At 45.3% G+C, this 20,473-nt stretch overlaps 1 protein-coding gene across 2 annotated transcripts in view; it reads right to left on the bottom strand.

Annotated features, from left to right (window-relative positions):
- MGAT5B (alpha-1,6-mannosylglycoprotein 6-beta-N-acetylglucosaminyltransferase B) overlaps positions 1 to 20,473 on the bottom strand; it is a 218,547-nt gene that overhangs the window by 75,468 nt on the left and 122,606 nt on the right. For both annotated transcript variants that reach the window (XR_010025196.1, XM_063120366.1), the window contains 4 exons: positions 7,626 to 7,699; positions 2,904 to 3,074; positions 705 to 869; positions 355 to 524 (listed from right to left, as the gene is read on the bottom strand). Coding sequence is in view for 1 of the 2 variants with exons in the window: in XM_063120366.1 (XP_062976436.1) it covers positions 355 to 524; positions 705 to 869; positions 2,904 to 3,074; positions 7,626 to 7,699 (580 nt within the window). In the remaining variant the exon portion in view is untranslated. The remainder of the gene's footprint in view (positions 1 to 354; positions 525 to 704; positions 870 to 2,903; positions 3,075 to 7,625; positions 7,700 to 20,473) is intronic.

The following is a 20,473-nucleotide window of genomic DNA, read 5'->3' as shown; positions in this document are numbered from 1 at the left end:
GTTGTTGTTGTTGTTCTTGTTGTTGCTGCTGTTGTTTAAAAAGAAGCTTTCTTTGCTCATCAAACATAATTTTCGTGGCACTGCTGCAATGCTCAAATTATGGGAAGAAAGGTTGGGGGCCCTTTAATTAAATCCACAAAACCACACCTGATTCCTCCCAACTTTGACAAGATCCTGCCCCACATGTAGCCCTCTAAAACGGTTCTGACACATATATTAAGGTGTGTGTGGGGGTGGGTGGGTTTCCTTTTCTGGCCACCCTGTAAATCAAGCATTGCACTTAAAGTTGACAGACCTGAGATTTCTTTCCAAGCCAGAATCATTTTTGAACTCATGTTTCATCAGCAAACCCACCTCTGGAGCTCTTTCAAAGAGATTGTGATTTTCAGGCTATGGCCCAGAATGAAAAGGACAGCAAGAATATCTGCCCATTGGACCATCTCCCCAAGTGGGCCCCCCTTTAACACACGGGGGCTGAAAACATCGCCTGATTCTTCCGTCAAGAAGCCAATGTGGATCAAGATCTAGAAAAGGAAAGAGAGAAAGGGAACGAGGTCTTAACACCGAGAGCCCAAGGGAGAGGGCTGCTAAGAAGACAAAACACCCCATACACAGCACATGGCAGCCCAAGCTTTCAGCCTTACCCTGACAAGGCCAAACACAATAGACCACTTGGTTCGCAAGGCACCGATGTGATTTTGTACCTGCTTCTGATCTCTCTGTTTGCCCTCCAGCTTCTGTTCCAGCTTACGTGAAGCCCTCAGCCACTGCGTGGCCAATTGCCGGATCCGTTTCTTCATGAAGATCAAAGACTCTTTGCCACTGCCGATCAGCTCCAGGAGGTAGGAGAAGTCTCTCTGAAAAGCTGCCTGGGGGAAGAAAAATAAAAGCCTCAGACACGTCCTTTGAATGCAAGGCCCTCATCACAGAGGCCATCTGATCAAAGAGCTCTCTGAGTTCATGTAGGTCACACTAGAACAAAAGGATTTTTTTGTTCTCTCCATCGCCTGGGTGGTACTTTGGACAAGGCTGAAGGTGCCTCTGGACTGGAGCTATCACACGCTAACAGTGAGTGTAGGGCAGAGGCAGGGAAGATGTTGAGGGCCATCCTGGAAATTAATTGTAAGATGGAGGACATGGTTAATTTGTATATTAAAGTATACAAGTATTCACTGGAGAGCCAGTATGGTGTAGTGGTTAGGGTGTTGGACTGGGATTCTGGAGGTCCAGCTTCTAGTCCCCACTCTGCCATGAAGCTCACTGAGTAGCTAGGCCCTGACTCTCAGCCTAACCCACCTCACAGGGTTGTTGTGAGGATAAAGTGGGGATGAGGAGGACCATGTGAGCCACCCTGACTTCCTTGCAAGAAGAAAAAAGTGAGATATAAATGTCATAATAAGAACCTATACAGAAGGGATATGCAGAAAAGTGTCACAGTGTGGCATGCTCCTGTTCAGGGTTCAGTCGTGCCCTTCTCCCGGAGACTGCATTCCATTCTCTCTGCCCCCTCTGTTTTTCCTATTTGCCACCCTCAACAGACATGCAGCATTCTGTGGCTGCTCCAGTCCACAGTGGGCTGCCTGAGGGGGTTGCCACGGACGGCGTTTTCCTAAAAGATTTTTGTAGATCTGCAAACTGCAGGGTTCCCTTAAGCATGCTGATACCTCCTCCTTCTTCTTCAGAGGTGCTATTTTGGTTACCATCCTGTCAGCACTTACCAGCTGAGTTCACTGTTAGAGAGATCATTCAATATGCCCAGTGGCAAGCAATTGGAATGCAATAGGGTATCAATAGATATATTCAAGCACTTTCAAATATGCCTAAAATGTGCATACACTTCTAAGTCACAGCTAGTTAATAGTTTACATTTCCTCTTTGGTGCTTCACAAGCCATGATTCCTTGGCTCGCGTAGCATTTCACTTTTTGGAAGTGAACCCACAATAATTGCCAAATTCCATCAAAATGTCCAAGACTGGAGATCTGTAGCATTCACTGGGATTATATTCAGATATTAGATCATTTATCTTTAATTTAAGAAGAAGCTAGGGAATGCAGGGCAAAAGAAGGCTGCAATTAAGCCTCATGGTAATTATACAACAGGGGAAGGGCACTACAGGGGAATTCCTATGGTGGACAGAATCATTTATATGCCATTTCCACTGGGGTACCACTGCTTTTGCCCATGCTATTCATTGTTAATAGGTTTCTTCCCAAAATCTCAAAGGCTGCTTGAAGAATTGAGGATCGCCTCCTCCCCTTTTCCACTTCCCCCTTCTGACAGATGATAGAGAATCCTGGGACCAAGTTGCTATAGTTACAGCTGCCACTTGAGGAAGTGACACTTCTAACCCCACCCCAACCCTTGCATTCTGCCAAGAGTAGTGATGGATTGCCACCAACCCCATTCCACGACAGCAGAAGGGTAGCTGGAGGAAAGAAATCCATGTACTGTTGCACGAGGTCAGTCGATGATGATCCATGACCCCCTTACTTGTGCTTTGCTCTGACTGGAGCACCCCAGTATGAGTGCGAAGGGGAGGCCATGTCCTGACCAGCCCCTGAGGCGGAACAAGGCAGAGCATGACTTTTGTCTTGCACTTCTGATACTCAGCCAGGAGCAGTAATCATCCTGTTACTTAGGGCACAATCCAATACATGTTTAGACAGAAAAACAGTCCTACGACTCCCAGCATTTCCCAGCTGGAGAATGCTGGGAGTTGTAGGACTTATTTTTCCTAACTAAACATGCATAGGATTTCTGCACAGGTGTTCTGTTGGACTCCTGTGGTCTATTACTTTTGTCTGAAAACACACGTACCCACTAGTTTGAGAAGAAAAGACCTTTGACAAATGAGTGAGAATGTCCCTTGAATGGCACTATCCAAAGGCCTGAAAGTCTCACCTGCACCCTGGGAGGTGGCTTTGTGGAAGGTGCAGCTGCCGTCTGATTTCGCCAAGGCAGCGCAGGGCAAAACCATTCAACTTCGCTGAGGTAGATGAGGAATGAGCATTCTGTGCCGTCCACACCGAAAAATGCATAGCAGGGGTCTGATGTCCACCTGGCCCTCATCCACTGCAAGGCAAAGGAGGTAATGGTCAGGTCAGCCTTTAGAAAAACGTAGGGGGTCAGAGGAGTGTTTTAGTGGCATGAACATCAAGAGATCATTGAGAAGAGACGAACATTTCTCAAGGTTAATTTGGGCTCCATCGTAGGATATGATGTGCTATCACCAGCAAATTATTATTATTTCATAGGAAAAGCTAGTCACAAAAAAGTGTTGCAAGACAGGTATGGATCTTGTTGAAAGGGAATAAATAATTAAGAGGTGCAGTAAAAAGGCAAACTTTCAGACTACGAAATTGTGGCCAACGAAAGATCTCCTGAATCTTTTGTCAGGGGAGCAAATTTTGCATGATCAAAACTGTAAAAACAATTCTGAGTAACAAAAGCATAGATGAAATTCTGAAAAAAAATGTCGATGGCACCAATCTAAGGGACAGAAACATCCCTACAGATATACTTGTATACATTCATATGCAACGGTATAGTATACATGTTCCCTCCTTCCTTCATGTAAGTAAAATGTCATGTATGAAGCAGCCCTAAGAAAATGAGTGGACAAAGTTGTTACTGTTAACCTCTTCAAAGCCTTTTATCTAGAATTCAGAGGAGATCTTGCCAAGGAGGTCAGATTGGATCTATCAGTTCACCTCTCACAAAGCTTATCTTGCTTATCATTGTGGCCAGCCATCACGGACCAGCACAAGTTGCAGAAGAATTAAACCGCTTCGTAGCCCTCGAGATGAATACTGCCAGAACAAAAGCAAGCTACCTGTTAAGTGTCAAACACAGCAAGGGGAGGGATCATTACTAACACTGGCATTCTTTTGCCCAGAAAGGTAGAGCTTCCCTATGCATCCCTATGCTAAGGAAGCAGAAATTTCTCCAGGCTCTCAGGCGGTGATTTTGCATGCAAAGCAATAACCCCAGGCTTCTCCGTGTAGATCTATCATCCTCAGTAATTGCTGGTGCCAGCCTCTTCCAAACTTAACTACACAAACAAACCCACTCAGGAGACAGCCCTCCACTCCCAATATGTAAAACACACCAATCATCCAGACAGGAGATCGAATTACTGCCTTGGACAATTAAATTACACTTAAAATTTAACCCAACCATGGATGAAGATGGCAGAAAATGACCACTATATAGCTGGGACAATCTGAGTAATGCAACGGTTGAGTCTTGTTAATCTGGCACTTAATTTATTTTGTCAAGTAGCTGAATCAGTAGCATGCAGGTTTAAATAACGGGTGAAGTTTCTGGGGGAGGAAGTAATTAATTCATGTTCACCTTAGAGCTGTGTGTGGATACAGAGCTGAACACAACACACCCCATCCAACCGAAACGCCTGTGTGTTGTGTTCAAGCCAAGGCAATGTGCTGCGCGAAGCAAAATGTGGTACTTGAAACCAACATCAGGTTACACTGCTTAGCTTATTCCCCAAGGCCAGAGATAACACTTCAGATTAAAAACAAGCAAGGCAATAAATCCATGGGTGCTTCCTTTGCATTGCTTGCATATGAATAATTAACATCGATATAAATGCTACATTAGTGCATTCATCATGCAAGGCAGGGCATCCTAGTTACTAAGGCTTTATACAAAGAAGGCATGCATCCTCCTCGCTCCCTCTCAATGAATATTTGTTGTTCCTTTTACATTATCCCAGCCTGCTCCATTACTGGATCCATTTGAGTAGGAAACATAAAGTATTCTTCTGTTTCAGCAGTACGCACCAACAAAAAGATTGCATCCTGCTAGGTTTGCCTCTTAATCATCCATTACTTTGGAAAGCCAATGGCTGTTCCACCCTAAGATCTAACTCTTTTTTAAAAAAATAATAAGAAGAAAATAGCTTTTTAAAGTTCATGAACAGCAGTGGCATTTCAAGTCCTTTTGAAGAATCTTTAACGTTATGTTTTTTAGTACTGCTGAGATGAAATGCCCTAACCCTAATTTCACCATCCCATTTGCAAGTGACAAAATTGGAGGAGGGGTATTATTTCAGCAATTTTGGGATGAGAGGGGAGAGAGTGAACCTACAGCCTGCAGTGGTTATTGCATTCCCGGCATCTTGGCAGTTAGCAGCTGCAATTCCCCACCCCACCCCCAAGCAGGCAAAGGAGGTGGAAAGTCTATTTTCAGGATGATGCTACATTATTATCCAGCATTATCCAGAAACCAATCAGAGTGAGAATAACACTTTCCACACTCACTCTGTCTGTTACAGGGGGAAATGGTGAAAGCTAGCAGGTGAGAGGTCAAGGTCCGCCATAACCTGTTAGAATGTTCAGCTTTAGTAGCTGCAGTAGTATATGGATTTCTAAGGGTGCAATCCTATGCACGTTTTGACAGGAAAAAACGTCTTACACCTCTCTTTGTGCCCTAAACTGCCTTTCAGGGTTTATCCTCCCAGGGTGTTTATTATTAGACAATAGAACACTATAATACAATTGCATGTTATTAACAATAAAATACCCAAAGCAACAACATTGAAATAATAGCACCTTTTGTTCCCACCCAATCCCACCCCATTTTGAATCTAAAGTACTAGCAAAAGGACTTTCATCTCAACCTTAAATTCTAGATACCAGGGAAATGAGTTAATGCATATATGACCCCATAGTCCAGGGAAAGAGCTACATTCTCTTAAGGGCCAGAGTATACCTCCAGAGCCATCACTAGCTTTCCTATTTATTTATTTATCATTTATTTATTTATTACATATATATATACTGCCCAATAGCCTAGGCTCTCTGGGCAGTTTACAACTAAAAGTAGAATATAACTATAATATATATTCTAGGTGGAGCTGCCACATTTCCAGGCAGGCTTCAAAGAAATGAAGTCATTTAATCATTCCCAACATGATATAACTGGATCACCAAGCCCAAGTGCCCATAGCTTCTAGGGTGGTGTGTTTCATGGCTTCCTCCTTCCCCTTGCAGCCTATTGTGTCCCCTGAAAAGCTGCTCGGCAGGGTCAGGGGACCCCCCCCCGAATAGTCTGGGTGATGATCCTGGGGGCTGCAGGGGTAAGAAGGAATCAGAAAAAATCACTGCCCTTCCCCAAGGGGTAACCTCTGTTGTATTTTGGTTCCCTCCATGAACTGAAGGACCCTTCCATTTGTGGAGGTATAAGTCTGGATCCAACCCATTATTTTGAAGTTCAGACACTTTTACCCCCCATATAATAAGAACCCCTTTCTTAAATAAACTGGAACTCCATGAAGCTGTCCCTCACCCTCTTTAAGCACCCTGCCATGTTTCACAGTCATAGTAGCTAAAGGGGGACTTTGCGATCAATTAGGCATGATGAGGATCTTGAAAAGTCCACCCTGAACCATGGGGAATTTTGAGTGAGTAGAGATGAGCAGGTCAAGTACCTTTTGTCATTTTGGAGCACCATCACGGGAAGGAAACACCAGCTTCCCCTGGTTTATACTTGATCAGAAATGTCCCAGCTCTAAAATATTATTTTATCACAAAATTCAGTCTGTTTATTCTGAAAAAAAATTATTAGGTTGGGCGAATCCTTGTCCCACTGCCCACATGCTGGCTCATGCATGTCTTGGCTTCAAAAGCCAAGATAAATGTCTGAACTGAACCACAATGAGACCCATTGTTAGGATAGTGAATAGGAGGGAGGTATACAGGCCTGTATAAGGAAGCTGAGATATGTGCAAGCCTTGTGCTTGCATGGTCTTTCCTCACACTACCCCTTTCATGCTCCCTTCTTGGCATGAGCCACAATTTCCCATTGTGTCCAAACTGTGAAACTATGGTTACCAGAATCAGAAGACATCAGAATCTTGAACCAACTTCAAACCATTGTATCAGATCCTGGTTTCTTACAAACCTGGAAATCATGGCTTCCCAGTTCTGCCGTAATGGGAAACTATGGCTAATTCAGCCAGGAAATCTTTAGTTGTGCCATGCTGAAAAAGGAGGAGGGTTGTTGCAATGATGGAGAGTGAGGGCACAAGGCCCATGCAAATCTTGGCTTAATAAGCAGAGATGCATATATCCAAACTGGAACTGTTGCTCCAGCTAACCTGATATTGTACACCTGGGCATGGAAAAGTCTATACTTTTTTCCTCTCCTTGGCACTGCTAGCTAAATTGCTCAGGGTTTAAGATGTAATCCAGTTGAGTTTCAATTGGGCAGCGAGGTTCTGGTACTATTTGTTTACCCTTTAGATCTCATAAATTTGCTACTAATTTGAGAAAAAGTCAAAACACCTTGACAGCAGTCTAGTTCAGTCTATTGCTGTTTTCCTTGCTGGAAAAGTGTGTGAATGCAAAAGCTGACGTCTTCTTTTTTTAAAGTTGTCATCCAGTGAGATACATCAGCAGGATCAACACTAGTGCTTTAAAATGGTTTATAATGATATTGACAACTGTTGGGGCCCAGGACACACGCCATAGACCAGGACACACGCCATAGACAGTTTTCAAACTGTTTTCAAAGTGTTACATCCTGCTTGGTGTAGATCTCGCCATCCTCTTGACTTCTACATTTATTCTGATCGGCGCATGCCTTTGAATCTTGCTTACTCACCTCCACTTTTCCAGAGCAATCAGGGTACTTGGGGTCCCTGGGCACCTCACACTGGTCTCGTCTGCCTTCTATTGCTGTTGAATACAAATATACAAGCGGGGTACATAAGAGACAGGGTGGTTAATCCAGGATCTGGATTCTGGTAAAAAAAAAAAAAAGTGGCTTCCTAAGAAAGTCAGCAGGCTTGCTTTCTAAAGGAAAAAGTTAGTCCCCACATTACTGAAATAAGAAAAAACTTGTTGCTCTTTGCAATTGCTTGTGTCCGCCACCCCACCTCACACAATGGCTCAGTTCAGACAACATGATAACCTATGGTGGTTTTAGTAGTCAACCATCAGTTGAATGGCCAACGGCTGATCATTGTGTTGTCTGTCGGGCAAAAACCACCCCGCGGTGGACTATTTCCCCAAAATAACCATCTGAAAAACCCAACCCTCTGCAGAGTTGACTAGTCTTACAACCGTTGGTTAGCGTGTTGTCCGAACGGAGCCTGTCCGACTAAGTGGACTATTTTGCAGGGTTGAGTTGACTATTTCAGCTGGCTAGAGAGTTCCTGGGCAAGATTGACCAAAACCACACTGGCTGTTCTGCTACAGCTGGCACAACTCACAGAGGCTGCTGGGATAGCACTGGGAGGACTGAGGGAGGAAGGAGAGCAGGGAGAGGGGCAGCGGCTTTCTCAGTCAAATGCAGGGTTGACTATTAGTCACTCAATGCCAGCCCCAACCACTCCACAGTCGTGTAAGAACATGTCATGTGGGGAGCACCGCCTAGATAACCAACTGTGAATTAACTATTCTCCCCACCATTGACTATTGTGTTGTCCCCACAATACAATAGTCAATGATGAATTTGGATTAGCCATTTCGGATTACCAGCTGAGCAAGAAAAAAAACACAGCCTGGCCCACTGTGGAGCCACCCGAAAACCATTGGGTTCCAGTTCTAGGAATCCACACCTGGACCCATTCTAGCCTCCTCCCCGTCTGAGAGGCCTCCACCCCTAGGTCCTGCCAAGGTACTAGATTTTATTTTATTTTATTATTTCAAGGGCTGGCAACTCTGCCCTCTTTAAACAAAATGATTTGTGAACTTGGGAATTGTAGCAATCAGAAACTCAGCTCTTGGTGTATTTAGAAAACACAAGACTATTCCTATGGGCAACTTTCTTTATTAATGGATATGGTGTATCTCCTCAAGATTTTCATGAGTTTTCAGCTTCTTCATTTAAATTATTGATAAGCCGTTTAACATTCTAAAATACCTACGCAGAGCACAGAGTAAACATTAGTTTAAACCTCCCAAAACAATAAAATATAAACTCAGTGCTATGCAGTGGTTAGTAATATATGGAGCTAAAATTGTATCTCCGGGAAGGCTCACATGCATAGAAATGTTTTTTAACATGCACTGCAAACCCACTGAGTCCAACCCCCTGCGCAATGGTTCGATTTTAATTGACCAAGCTTGGGCACAGTCTCCCATAACAGAGCCAAAGCAGAGAATCCCCTGGGTAAGCCTTTCCTTCAGATCGCGTGACTCTATAGCCTAGTGAGAGAACTTATAAATACTCAGGTGACCACACAAGAGGCGGCCTTTTCCGCAGTGGCCCCACACCCCTGCGATAAATTACCATCGGGGGTCCAAAAGGCCCCACCACTGCAGGCATTTAAGAATGCCATAAAAAAATACTATTTTATTTTAGCCCTCCCCTGATATGCTTGCTGGTTTTATTAGTGCTGTGCTGAAAATTTCTCCATTTTTTTCTTTTTTTAACCATTATCTTTTAATGTGATAGAAAACAAATTGCTTTCAAAAAGAAATTCAAAGGAGAAGAAATTTCGGAGAAATTCTCATGGCTTGGGTTCAGGGTTCTTGTACTTTCCTTACTTAGCAGGTGGCCAAGGAGTGTGTACAAGTGTCCTGTCTTTCACTGTACAACCATTTCTGTGGCAGCGTGTAGCCTCCTCAGCTTCCCACACTTCAATTCAAGCCCAGGGAGACATGGTGAGATAATCCCGACCACAGGGCTTTTTCAGATCAGGAAGCACAGGCAGCCTAGGAGGCTGCAGAGCAATTGGAAGATGTGTAATAGAAAGAAACACACACACACACACACACACACACACACACTGAGCACCCTTCGCCACAAGCTCAAAACCACCACCAAAATAAGTTATAAAGAATGATGCAGAAAAGTAGAAGTCTCAACACTTATACTGGCAGCAGAGGAGAGCCAGGATCTCTTCTCGATCACCCCAGAGTGCAGGACATGGAATAATGGGCTCAAGTTACAGGAAGCCAGATTCCGGCTGGACATCAGGAAAAACTTCCTGACTGTTAGAGCAGTACGACAAAGGGTTCTCCCACACTAGAGGCATTCAAGATGCAGCTGGACAGCCATCTGTCAGGGATGCTTTAAGGTGGATTCTTGCATTGAGCGGGGGGTGGGACTCGACGGCCTTATAGGCCCTTCCCAACTCTACAATTCTATGATTTTAAGGTGGGGGGGGGGAACCAAAAACCCTTAAAAGAAGAAGAAAAAAGAAGCTGTGCTACAACCCCTGCCAACAGTGAGTTCTGTCAATGAGAATCTTTGGAGAATTTCACCTCCCCTTGGAGAAATTTGGTGAAATGGTCTGCGCAATTTCTCTGCTCACAAATACTCTGGAGAATTTTGAGAGGCTGTTTGTGTACAGCTCTAGTTTTCATTGCTGTTTTTTACTGGGGAGGGGATTGCTTTTTTATTGCTTTTTAATACTGTATTGGCTTTTATTATGTGTTTTATTATTGTACGCCGCTTTGGGAGGGCTTTTGTGGCTAAGAAATATTTTAAGTAGTAGTAGTAGTAGTAGTAGTAGTAGTAGTAGTAGTAGTAGTTATTATTATTATTATTATTATTATTATTATTATTATTATTATTATTATTAAAGGGCACTCTGCTTAAGAGATAGTAAGAATGGGTTCAGACACTATACCCTGTGGATTAGATTACACTCAAGGACTGCACAATTCTGCAGACCCTAAATTATCATCCCTGAGCAACTTCTACATACTTCCTCATAGTGTCTACAATTTGGACCAACCCCACCCCACTACTAAATTGATAAAGTTTTAAGAGGACAGTTGAAAACACATCGACATATTCTGCAACACTAATGAAAGCAATATGATTTCCTTGGCTCATCTCTATTGTCTGATCTTACATTTCTGCTTCTCAGACCAGTACCTTAATGGTTGGCCCAGATTTTGCCTCCAGCAACTGGCCATTCCCAGAGATTGCATCTAATGAGTCTTGCACATTGAAGGGAATGCTTGAAAAGCCTTCAAAATGTAGACGTTTTCAAATTGCAGAAGAAAATAGTGCTAGCAATCGGTTAAGTTCAGAGCCATCCAATGAGGCAAACAATGACAATACCTACAGGCACAAACATCTTCCAGAGAAACTTAAAAGCAAGCAAATGCAAAAGGAAAGCAAAGAGCTGCGTCTTTGAAATAAGCGCCAATATACTATGCACAATTTAAGGGAAGACTTGCCCATGGGTTCCATCCTTAAAAGCGGCCTCAAAATAATTTCAAATACATAAATAAATATTGTTTATTTTTACCCCAAAGCCATTCAACCTTAGATCACATCCACACCAACACTGCGATTACTTGGTTCCTAGGTGGTAAGTGACTATCCTAGACTTCCAGAATGCCCAGGTTTTTTTTAAAACACGTATCTTCCGCCAGTCCAACATAACCAACAACATCAAATCCATTCTTTGGTCAAGCATGGCAGAAATCTAGCCAGGTTTCACTGTTATCCACTAGGGCCTTGGTATGGTACTGCCCCGATGTCTTGTGGGGCTAGGCTGGGAAGTGCACCAAGTGTCCCTGCACTAGCCTGATAGTAATTCTTATATTTCCTTAACAATGCAGAAACAGAATTATATTCTGAAATTTAATTAATCATGATCAACACAGTGCCATTAATACTCTATATTCCTTTCTCATACCTTAAGTAAGAAACAAACATATTCTATTACGGAACAGCGTTATAGTCCATTTCAAGTCAGGAAAAGCACGTGTAAACACATATGTCTTCAAGAGGCTAGCTACTGAACCATCTAACAATCTACGTGACTTTAATAAAAGTAGTTTCACGGAGATGTAGAGGAGGGACTGTGAAAGGTAGTTTCTGTGGTATAAGGGCGTACCTAGCCTTCTGTCGTTTGCAGATATGTCTGCCTGGTGAACCTGGCATGCTTACATACCGGAGATAAATATCTGTTGGCAGTTTCCTCTACAGATCTGAGGTGCATGCATGAAAAGTAATGCAGCCTCATCTGGTTTTGGTCCATTTAAATCACAACCAAGCAATGCCAGTTCCAGGTTTGGGGGTGGGGCTTGCACAAGAGCAGGGCCAGCCCTACCATTAGGAAGCGTGAGGCGGTTGCCTCAGATGGCAGGTGCAGGGAAGTGGCAGCAAGGTGTTCGAGCAGAGAGTCTGGCCATGACCCTGAAACTAGACTTTTGCCTTTTGGTCCAATGGAGGATGTTGTCCCCTTATCACATTCAGCAGACTTTTGTGCATGGGTAGTGCCCTCTTGTCCTTTGCCTCAGGGAGGAAAAGGCCTTGCTCCTGCCCTGGGCAAGATGTTCTCCATGGCCCTCCCTAAGGGGCCCACCTCCTCTTCCTCGTTGTTACTGTTATTGCTGTTCATTCACTTGCCTGACCCTCTGGGACACAAAGACAGAGAGGATGAGTGTGGAAGCAATGGTTCCTTCTCCTTGCTACTCTCACTGCTCGCTACCTCAGAGAGGGCGAGTGAACAGACAACAACAGCAAGGAGAAAAAGAAGCCAAGCTGGAAGGCTCTAGGGACTGGCAGTGCCCCGACTCTGCCCCCACCTGGGCTGTGGGCTTTTGGCAGCTGCCCAATAATGCAGACCCCTGATACTGACCCTGAGACCAGGGATGCTGGAATAAAAAGGGTAACCGCTCCCACTCGCCAGGCAATGTGTTCTACTGCTCTGTGACACTGGCCAAGACCAATTTTGGTGAGTTCTCCATTATTCATGCACTGGGAAAGTTAAAAGGAGGAAACCAGGAAGGGTGTTATAAACTATTTATAAAGTGCTCCATTTGTTTTCATGAACAAATTGCTGAAACCTATGCAATTATTCATGTCCTTAATGTTAAATAAGGTCTTTGCCACCCTTGGTTCATTAGGAACCCTAGCTGCAGATTAAAGACAGACATTAAAAATTGATATTTGAACAGAAACGGACAAACTTTTATTGACTTTCTTGCACCTCTCCCAGTGTCAGGGAGAGATGGCCACAAAAGCCATTCGCAGCATTGAGACACAGCTGGACAAAGAACGATGAGCCAGAAGGCCAATATTTAATATTTGAGGGTCACAGCATGACAGCATGGTGAGACAACCAGTCATAAAATGCTCTTGCATCTGCCACATTAATCATCATAATGAAACCCATTTGCAATTTCAAAGATTTAGTCTTTGATTCAGGAAGGCAAAGGCTCCATTTCCAAGTTAGGATGATGTGGCTCTTTTAAAACACACGCACACAAAGAGTGGTCAAGTGGCCAGGGTATGAACCTCTAATTTGGAAAGAGGAGCAAAATGTTTCTCTGTTATTTGATGGTTTTAATTGTTGCGAACCACCCAAAGAGGTTCACTGTTGGGTGGTATAAAAATGAAATTCATTCATTCATTCATGATAGTGGGAACCAAAGTGTTCTATGAGCGGACATATGTGGTGGTGGTGCTAGGGAACACCAGTAGTGGACTGAAATCTAGGGCAGTGGTTATTGTAGTAAGAACTGCCAGAGTTGTAGTTTGATAATAATTTTTTTTCTTGTGGCATTAAATTACAAAATCTTCAGCATCAAATATGTGGAGTCAGAAAAGTGAAAATTATTATATTATCATTGTATATGGCACCCTTAATGTGTGTGGTGCTTTGTAACAAGAATTGAAAGACAGGACACTGCCTCAAAGAACTTTCAGTCTAAAGTGCTACACCAGGTAGGCATGGAAGGAAAATAGAGGCAAAGGTAAGTGGAAAAGAATCTTTCCACATACTTAGAGTTGGGGTTTGCTACCAGCAAACCAAATTTCACAAGGAAATGAACTGTCCATGACAGTGGGGTTGTTGAAAGCACCCCTCCAAAACCAGATCATCTTCAACCCAACCAACAGTAAAAACCAGACCTAGGATATGTCCTGCCACATGTGTTGAGCCATAGTAGCCATGAAGTCCCGAGCAGGCCCTGGCATGGATATTGAAGTCCCCCCAAATCACAGTCCTAGGGTTCTCCAATACCACCTCCAAGACCACGCCAGCCAGCTTGGGCAGGGAGACTGCTGGGCAGCAGGATGGGTGGTACATGAGCAGCATACCTGTTCTGTCTCTTTGGCCAGTACAAACCCTCAAAACTGGCACTAGGACAGATGGGCTTCCTTGTGAGAAAGATGGAATTGTTATGGATGACAGCAACTACTCCCCCTCCCCTGGCCCTCCAATCTAGGCTGATGCTGCACCGAATACCCAGGTGGACAGAGCTGAGGCAGATCTACTCCGCCCAGCTCATCCACCCAGGTCTCAGTAATGCACACCAGGTCAGCCCTTTCATCCACAATCAAGTCGTGAATAGTTATTCTTTTTTTGTGGACCAAGCTGGCATTCAGAAAGCAGCACCAGCAGATCAGAGGGTGGGTTGATAGGGCAACCTGGATCTCGAGATATGGCGGAAAGACTGAAAGTTGGGCCAGATTTGAAATACCTGTCCTACCTTTCCCTTACCTGACATGTCCAATCCCCAATGCCATATCTTCCTCCCTACCCCGCCCCTGGGGTTCACCTGGGCGCATAGACAAACAGTAAAAGCAAAACACAAAAGCCAGTACAGGCAGGCAGGTAAACCAGGCCAGTGGGGGAGTGCAGCACCAACTAGAATTAGATCAGGCCTAATATACCTCCCTCCTCAAGCAACATTCCACAATTATACAAGGCTATCGTCCAGGCTACGGCCAGTCTCTCATCCTGGCCAATTGCTGCTGTCCACTATTCACCTCTCACCTAAGGGATGGTTGGATGTCAGCCACACCAGCTATCCTATGCTCTCACCCTAGGACAGCTCATGCACCCAGCACATTCACACACTCATACAGTTGCCCATGAAGGGAGTAGGCCCTTGCCCTCGTCACTCCTCTTTGGAGGCTCGCCCACCTCAGCCAGCTAGCTTATATATCCCTTCTAGGAAGGGGGACAAGTGGAGCTGGACAGCAACAGCTGGCTCAGTACCTGGGGGCCAGGGCCTGCAGTGGTGGTGATAGTCTACCAGGCAGAAAGTCCACAGGAAGAGTGCAGCACAGTGGAGATGATAGGGGTGGCAGCAGCCACCGCAGCAAGCAGCAGGCAAGCAGGCAGGCAGGTACTACTTCTTCCCTGGCTGATGGTCCCTCCATCTTTCACAGGAACTGGCTCTGCAATGTCACAGCCGCCATCACAGAGCCGCCCCGAGGCATTCCCCTGAACCTCCGCTTTAAAAAAAGTCAGGCACTCACCCTGACTTTTTCATGCCAGCGAGGCGCAGATGCTCATCTCCTGTCTATCCCCATCCTCTGGCTTTGCACCAGAGGTGTGTCCCTGGCTACTGGCGAACCCTGATTGGTCGTTATCGGCCACAACGGGGAGGGGCAGTGCAGCGAGCAGCGCAGTTAAAGAAAAAGTAAAAAACAAAAAACAATGACACCCAAACTGGGGCGAAGCACAGGGCACCGGGACAAGTGGGAGGGGGCGGCCGAGCTAGCCAACTGGCCACTGAGCCACCTCCACACCTCTGCGCCTTAAAAGAAAACCGTAAAAATAAAATCAGAGGGAGGAGCCGACTTCTCCCTCCACGACTCCTTTCTTTTCAGCACAGGGAGGAGGAGGGAAACAACAGGGGGTGGAGGAACAGGACGCCGGGTGGTGGTGGTGGCCCCATGAGGTTCCAAACCCCACATTTGTGCTCCTTTCCTTGGGTATTACCCTGAAGGAGCGCAAGTGCGGGATGTCAGATCACGAGGCGCCAATGCGACCTAGTATAGACATGGCTGCTGACTGATGGGAGTTGTAGGCCAAAATAACTGTAGGCTATCGTCCACTGCTGAGCTAGATTGAGCCTCCAATCTCCCAGCTGGTGTGAAGGGCATGCTGCGAGAACCAAAGACGGTGCAAACAGTTTTTTTGAGTTATTGCAAAGTGGAGGGAATAAGAAAGATGTGAGACTTCAGCCAGCACTAAGATAGATAAAGAAGCAAGTGGTATTTAATACTTTTTGGTTTAAAAGACAACACAAATAAGAAATAATCAACTTTTGGTCGATAAATTTGAAGCATACTGTGCAGCCAAATGAAATATTACATATAAATGATTCAGAATTTGGTAGAACTCAGATTGACCGAGAAAACCCAGACTGATGTGTGATTACTTTTAAGTTGTTTGCACAAACTGGTGAATTTGGGGAGATGTGCAAATCATTTATTAAAGATTACATACTGTGTGCGTGAAGTCAGAAAGGCTGAGATCCATGCTGCTGCAAAAGACTGATTTAATTTGGAGGTATGCATGGCATATTATCAGGAGAGCACAGCAAGTGGCTACAAAGAAGTTGAGACAGCTGGGGGGCAACTGAAAACAAATTGATTCCCTACTGTACAAACATATTTGAAAAAAGCAAAGATGGCCCAATCTCAGAGCATAGGAAGTCCAAACACTTAAAAAAAAATACTCCCAAAGAGAAATAACTGTTGTATGTAAAAGCAGAAGTCCGTTCCCAGCCATGGACCAGAGGACCTGATCAGGGACGTCTTTGGAGGCCAGCTGGAGGAAGCCCTGTGATGTCTGGCTATGTAATGTGAGTTATGGTGCAGGTTTGTATGTATATTTATGGTAATGCTGTTTATGTCCTTTGTGTAGAGTTAATATGGTAAGTTAGTTAAGGCGGGACGGGGGGAGAGAGAGTGAATGGAACGTTGGTGTGCCAGTGTGTGATTGCTGGAGAACATGGAATGAGTGGGGCTTAAATAGAGGTTAATCAGTTAGTTAGGAGAACAGTTAAAGTTTAGAGCTAAAGAGTGCAGAGACAATCTCTGTTGTTGTTTTGGGATAGATATACAGCATCGTCAGATGAGTAGATTTCCGTGTTTCCCTACCATCACTATGGCCTCCTCCTGCTGTCCCACCATAGTGATGGTCTCTTTACACAGGGAGAGAAAGAGGAAGCAGCAATGACCACGTGGCCATTTATATTGTGCCACTTTTCCTGCACACAGCAGGAAATGGCGGCACATCCTGGTTCGTTTTGGTTTTTTTAAAAAAGACGGATTAAAAGGGGTCTATTTTCCAATGGAAAAACAAGCAGAAGGAGCGAGAGGCGGATGTCGTCGTCATCTAAAGGATGCGTGAATATCCGTAATTGGGCAGCAGCTTGCATGCGATAAAATGCTCGTCTGATGATGCTTAATGAGGGAGGAGTTATATTAGGCTAGGAATAAATGAAACGTTAATTTCAGCGCTTTTATTGAACACAAAAATAGATCTTCTTTACCATCTTACGTGTAATTGATGAATGATAAGTTCTTTGGTTCACAGCATGCAGTGTCGCATCTTTCATTATAGATTGTCTCTCAGTGAGACGGAAGGTATTAAATAAAAGTTATATGGTGGCAGCGGTATTCAGGGCTGCCACCATATGGTCAAGCCTAGTGGGGAAAACAGTGTTCCACGAACTGGGTGTGAGGGTGTATAAAGGGAAGGACCGAAGTGTAAGGAGAGACCCCTCTTTCACACAGATCAAATGTACCCATAGCCTCAGGGATGGGAACCCAATGGGAGGGGAATGACAGGGCCGTCAAGAGGAAAAAAGAGGATGGAGAGGCAAAAACAGTCTCTGCTGTACCTCCCACCTTGCTGGCAGCAGCCCAGGAGGTATTGGATACTCGGAAGCCTCTAAGTCCAGAGGCGTCCTTCTAACGTTGCTGGAAGAGCAGGTTGCCTTGATCACATTTGGCTGGAATGTGGTGTTTGAGTTAGGAGAGGGAGACACATAGATAAGCACCCTGAGTCACTATTAAGACCGTACTCGAGATCTGCCATTTTGGGACTGTGGGACCCATGAGCAGGCCACAGACGGCCTTTGGGGCTAATCTGTTTCATTCACTTGCAGTTGTGAGGCCCAGGTGGGAATGATTCACAACGGCCCCTTTCCATGCCTTCAGAGGTGTCGCCTTAGATGGGATTCTTTGCCCATGCAGCACTCTGGGCAGGGAAGACTGTGCCCAGTTAGGTATTAGGCTAGTCACCTATAGTTCAGTTAGTACTTCATATTCATCCCCATTGCAGATCCATCATTAAGTTAACAGAATGTGGCCCTGTTTTAAATCCAGCTATGGTGTCTCGTCTTTTTCTTTCAGTTCAGTCTGCTAAAGGTCCATCGTCAGCAAGTCTTTTAAAAACATACAACGCATTGCAATTTGAACCATGTCATCATTATCATTCAAAATTATCAGATTGCCAACACACGCAAAAAAAAACTCTAGTAAAAGATGGAATCATAAACGTGCACACACAGCACATTTCATTAGGGTGTGCACCCAGGGAATTCATTAGGGTGTGCATCCACCCCATGCCCCCACCCCGATTCCCTCCTCCCTGAGCCATCACTAATTGCTCTATTAGATTTGGGAGCGGAGGAAGAGAAAGCGTGAGGCTGGGTGGGGGTGGGGGATTGTTTTCCTTCCAGGGCCTCCGGAAACAGCCCCCTCCCCTCTGCCTCCACCCACAATCCCCTCCCTCCTCGGCCTCCTCCACCCCTCCTCATGCCCAAGAAAGATGCAGCCCTTCAAAGGGGGCACCATGCCTTGTCTCGCCTCACCACTTTGCCTGTCCGCTACCAGGCAACTTTTCCACTGCGTGCCTGTCCAGCAGGCAGCTGCAGGACCTGGCCAGGCATGCACAGTGGAAAAGTAAGTTGCCTGGCAGCGGGCAGGCAGGGTTGGGAGGCGAGGCAAGGTGTGGTGCTTCCTTTGAGTGGCTGCACCTTTCTTGGACGTGGGAGGGAAAAGATCGCGGGAGGGGCTGCCTGGGACCTGGAAATGAGCCTCCCAACAACTGCTGCTGCTGGAGAGGTTAACAGAAGGAACCGGGGGACATTGGCAGGGAAAAGTCTCTTCTGAATTCCTGCCCATCACCTCACCTTTGTGGTGAAAAAGAGTATGGAGAGAGAGAGAGAGAGAGAGAGAGAGAGAGAGAGAGAGAGAGAACAGGCCCCTGGGAAACCGCAACAGCCATCCTGCTTCAGATTTGGAACTGAATCCAAAGTGGGCCGGGGTGTAACTGAGGTGCCCCTAGTCAAATCGAGGACAACTTGGAAGCTCTGAATTGGCCTCCAAGTTGAACTGGGAGGGGCTGTACATGATCCTACTTAAAAGTGCACAACCGATCGTAACTTGTATCCAGTGTTCATTCCTTGGTGGTGGTGGTAGGGGGTTAGTGGTGGTGGTAGGGGGTTATAAGTGGAAGGCTGCCCTGGGTGTAGTCTTGACTTTGGCCAGATCTACACCAAGCAGGATCTAGCACTATGACAGCAGTATGAAAGCAGTATATGGTAGGTGTCAATGGCCCCCAACAGTTGTCAGTACACTTCAATACCGCTATAAAGCAGTAGTGTGGCTCCTGCCTCTTATATATTGCTTTCGTACCACTTTCATAGTGCAATATCCTGCTTGGTGTAGATCTGGCCTTAGTGTCAAGGTTAGTAGTGTCACAAGCTTAGGGATGTAGTGTCCTATTAGTGGTTACTGCTAATTCCCAAGCTGGATGATCCACAGGTGAATCTTGGAGCTCTATAGGTTCTGCACCATGCCAAACAAGAAAAACAGTCTCTGGGAATGTCGCTATAGGTAAACATATAAACAGTGGAGGCTGCCCTATTCTGGGGCTAGGGTTCATCACCTTGGATAACTCATTTAGAGTTCTGACTGGTTCAGAGTGAAACCCAGCATGGATTCACAGCCTCATCGGAATTGGAGCCATCAGCCATCAATTAAAGTTAGCTCCAAAACTCACCCAGCTGCAGGAGAAAGTTGGAGTCATGGGCCATGGCAAAAGGAAACAGAAACAGTGAATAAACGGAGCTTTACAAGGAGAGGTTTAAGGGTACGCATGGGAATGATGATAAGCGTTTTTAATGGTGTCTGCTGGGGATTATTTTCTTTGGTGTACTAGTAGGAAACAAACACATCACTGTTACATGATAAAAGTGGTTTCCACAGTAGTCCCCTTAGTACATCAACCCACTGGAAGGTGGGCCTTGTTACTTCAGACACATGTACCAGGAGGGGTGTAGAAGGCAGACAAGCCGCCTCAGCATGTACGTGTGCTGCTGGAGGCACACGCTCCCTCCTCCCTGTAGTGCACTGCTGCTGCTGCTGACTTCAGAGCTGGCTTGGCAGTTCTCAACGTTAGCATTGCCACTAATGATGTACCCTGCTCTGCTTGCCGAGTGCTTTGCAGACATTAACTCTTCCTTCCCCAGAGAAGTCGGGTGAGGTCAGCATTAAAACCCCCCCCCCCCTGCACATACACACACAACACCTAAAGAAATTGAATATGCTGCAAATCCCAGGGATGCAATTTCTCCAGTTTTTTTTTAGCATCTGTTAGGAGGAAAGGCAGTGACATGTATGGGAGCTCCTTTAGAGTTTTGACTAGTTCTGAAGCCCCACTGATATCGGAGCCACAAACCTCCACTGGCACTAACCAAAACAGGAAGTGGTAGAGGTGGAATGGT

Source organism: Elgaria multicarinata, chromosome 3 (assembly GCF_023053635.1).
Source record: "Elgaria multicarinata webbii isolate HBS135686 ecotype San Diego chromosome 3, rElgMul1.1.pri, whole genome shotgun sequence".
In the NCBI taxonomy this organism is placed as follows: Eukaryota; Metazoa; Chordata; class Lepidosauria; order Squamata; family Anguidae; genus Elgaria; species Elgaria multicarinata.
The sequence above is the reverse complement of the archived record's forward strand: the minus strand, read 5'-3'. Positions and strand labels throughout refer to the sequence as shown.